General features: G+C 42.6%; 1 protein-coding gene across 1 annotated transcript in view; it reads left to right on the top strand.

The window, feature by feature from the left end:
- Nucleotides 1-2,500, top strand: part of LOC101863239 (multidrug resistance-associated protein 1) — a gene marked incomplete in the record, with an annotated part of 65,654 nt that overhangs the window by 31,619 nt on the left and 31,535 nt on the right. The window contains 2 exon segments of the mRNA XM_013091192.2: nt 383-514; nt 1,727-1,915. Of these exon segments, the coding sequence (XP_012946646.1) occupies nt 383-514; nt 1,727-1,915 (321 nt within the window).

Genomic DNA, 2,500 nt, shown 5'->3' with positions numbered 1-2,500 from the left:
GTAATAATAATACGATAATAATAATGATAATAATAATAACAATAATATTGATAATCATGATAATAATAATAACAATAACAATAACAATAATAGAATAATGATGAAAATTCGTGTTAAGTGCCTTTCCCAAGGACACAAAATGAGAATAATCCGTGCATGGTGCCTTTCTCAAGGACAACAAAGTGAGGAAAATTCCTGTTAAGTTTCTTTTTTTCTTTAATTAAGGACACAACTCTTTATGCAACACCTTGTGTCTTGTTGTGATGTGTATTACCTCACACTTGAGTTCATGAGATAAAGAAGAGAAAATGTCCAAGCTGATCTCAAGATAATATATAAAAGATATATATGTCTCGTCATGCTACAAACTCATATTTTTCAGTCCCTAACGATGAACAACGAGATGAGGCGCAAGTTCACTGTGGGCAGTATCGTGAACCTGATGGCCATCGACTGCCAGATCCTTCAGGACGTCACCTCCAACATCTTCATAGTCGTCTCTGCGCCCTTCCAGGTGGGTTGACTTTCGTGGAGTAAATTGATTGGTATTTTGTATCTCTCTGTCTCTCTCTCTCTGTCTGTCTGTCTGTCTCTCTCTTTCTCTCTCTTTCTCCCCCCCCCTCTCTCACTGTCTGTCTGTGTGTCTGTGTGCCTGTGTGTCTGTGTGTCCGTGTGTGTGTGTGTGTTTGTGTGTGTGTGTGTCTGTTTGTCTGTCTGTCTGTCAATCTATCTGTCTTTTTCTGTATCTTTCTCTATGTACATCTTTCTCTCTCTCTCTCTCTCTCTCTCTCTCTCTCTCTCTCTCTCTCTCCCTCTCCCTCTCCCTCTCTCTCCCTCTCTCCCTCTCTCTCTTCCCCTCTCTCTTCCTATCTCTCTTGTTCTTTGTCTGTCTGCCTGCTTCTCTTGCTCACCTTCTTTCTTTTTCTCTCTCTTTCTCTCTTCTTTCTATATGATTGTATATCAGTATGTTCATATGTCTGCACGTCCATCTCTCTGTCTGTCATTTTCTTCCTCTGTAGCACTCTCTATTACTTCCTGTCTCTCCCTTTCTCTCAGTAGCTTTCGACGTTTCTCTATCTCTCTGGATATCTCTTCCCCCCCCCCCCCTTCTGTTTGTTCTAAATAATATAATATATTCTCTTTTTCTTCACTATCTCATTCCCTTTTCTACTTTCTTTCTTTCCCTTTTATCTCCTGTCCCTCTCCCTGTCTGATTCGCCACACCCCGCCCTCCTTCCTCTCTGCCTCTTTCTGTCTCCGCTCTGTCACGCTTCTTATCCCCACCACTCTTTTGTGGGTGGTTGGCGGGTGCTCTGAATCTTCTTTCCAATTTAACATCTATCGCCTCTATCTCCCCTCTTTCTTTTTCGTATTTGTTACTCTCTTATAACACCTCTAATCTTCGGCACGTATATGACCTTATTGTGTGACAAGTGCCGTAAAACTCTTACTAAAACAAAAACTAAAACATCTATCGTCCTTATCTCCATTTCTTCTTTTTTATGTTTGTCACTCTCTTGTAACACCTCTAATCTTCTGGCACTCATATGACCTTATGCAGTTGCGAGCGCCTTGAAACCTCAACTAAAACTAAACTAAACCTGTCTGATTCGCCCCCCCCCCCCCTCCATTCCTTTCTGCCTCTTTCTGTCTCCGCTCTGTCACGCTTCTTTCCCCCACCTCCCCCCCCTACCTCATCACCCCTCTTTTTTGTTGTTTCCTTTAGATCTGCATGGCGTTCTACTTCCTGAACGACAAACTGGGCGTGTCGTTTGTGGCGGGCGTGGCTGTCATCGTGGCGCTCATCCCGCTCAACGCGCGCATCTCCGTGCTGGCGAAGCGGGCCCAGGCGGAGCAGCTGAGGGTCAAGGACGAGAGGTTAAAGATCATGAACGAGATCCTCAGCGGTATCAAGGTAGGACTTGCTGGTTGGCGGGTGATTTTGTGTGGTTGGCTCTTTCTTTCATATTTAAAATATTAATCCCTATCATTCTTATCCTACCCTTTTTCTTGTTTTTTGTTTGTGTTTGTCTGTCTGTCTCTTGTAACACATCACATCTTTGGGACTTATATTATGACCTTATTGTGTTGCAAGTGCCTTAACACCCTTACTAAAACTAAAACATCACTTTATCCCACCACTAAATGACCATAATAAGTGTGTCGATGTGCTTTTGCTTACTCAAACAAACAAAGTTCTAATCTTCGGTACTTATATTATGACCTTTTTCGTGTTGCCGGTACCGTAAAATTCGTACCAAAACTTAACCGCGTCCATGCAGGTATGTTTTTATTCTTTAAATGGGTCACGACGGGGTGGAAATCGGGCACTCGTCAGTTTCTTGAGCGGTTGGCGGGTGCTCTGGTGTGGTTTGCTCCTTCTTTCCTATCAAACATCTATCGTCCTTATCTCCCTTCTTCTTTTTTATGTTTGTACTCTCTGTAACACCCTCTAATCTTCTGGCGCTCATAGTAAACTCTACTAAACTAAAATAAAGTT

The sequence above is a fragment of the Aplysia californica genome, unplaced genomic scaffold (genome assembly GCF_000002075.1).
Source record: "Aplysia californica isolate F4 #8 unplaced genomic scaffold, AplCal3.0 scaffold00030, whole genome shotgun sequence".
NCBI lineage: Eukaryota > Metazoa > Mollusca > Gastropoda > Aplysiida > Aplysiidae > Aplysia > Aplysia californica.
Note: the sequence above shows the minus strand (reverse complement) of the source record. Positions and strands in the feature narration are given on the sequence as shown.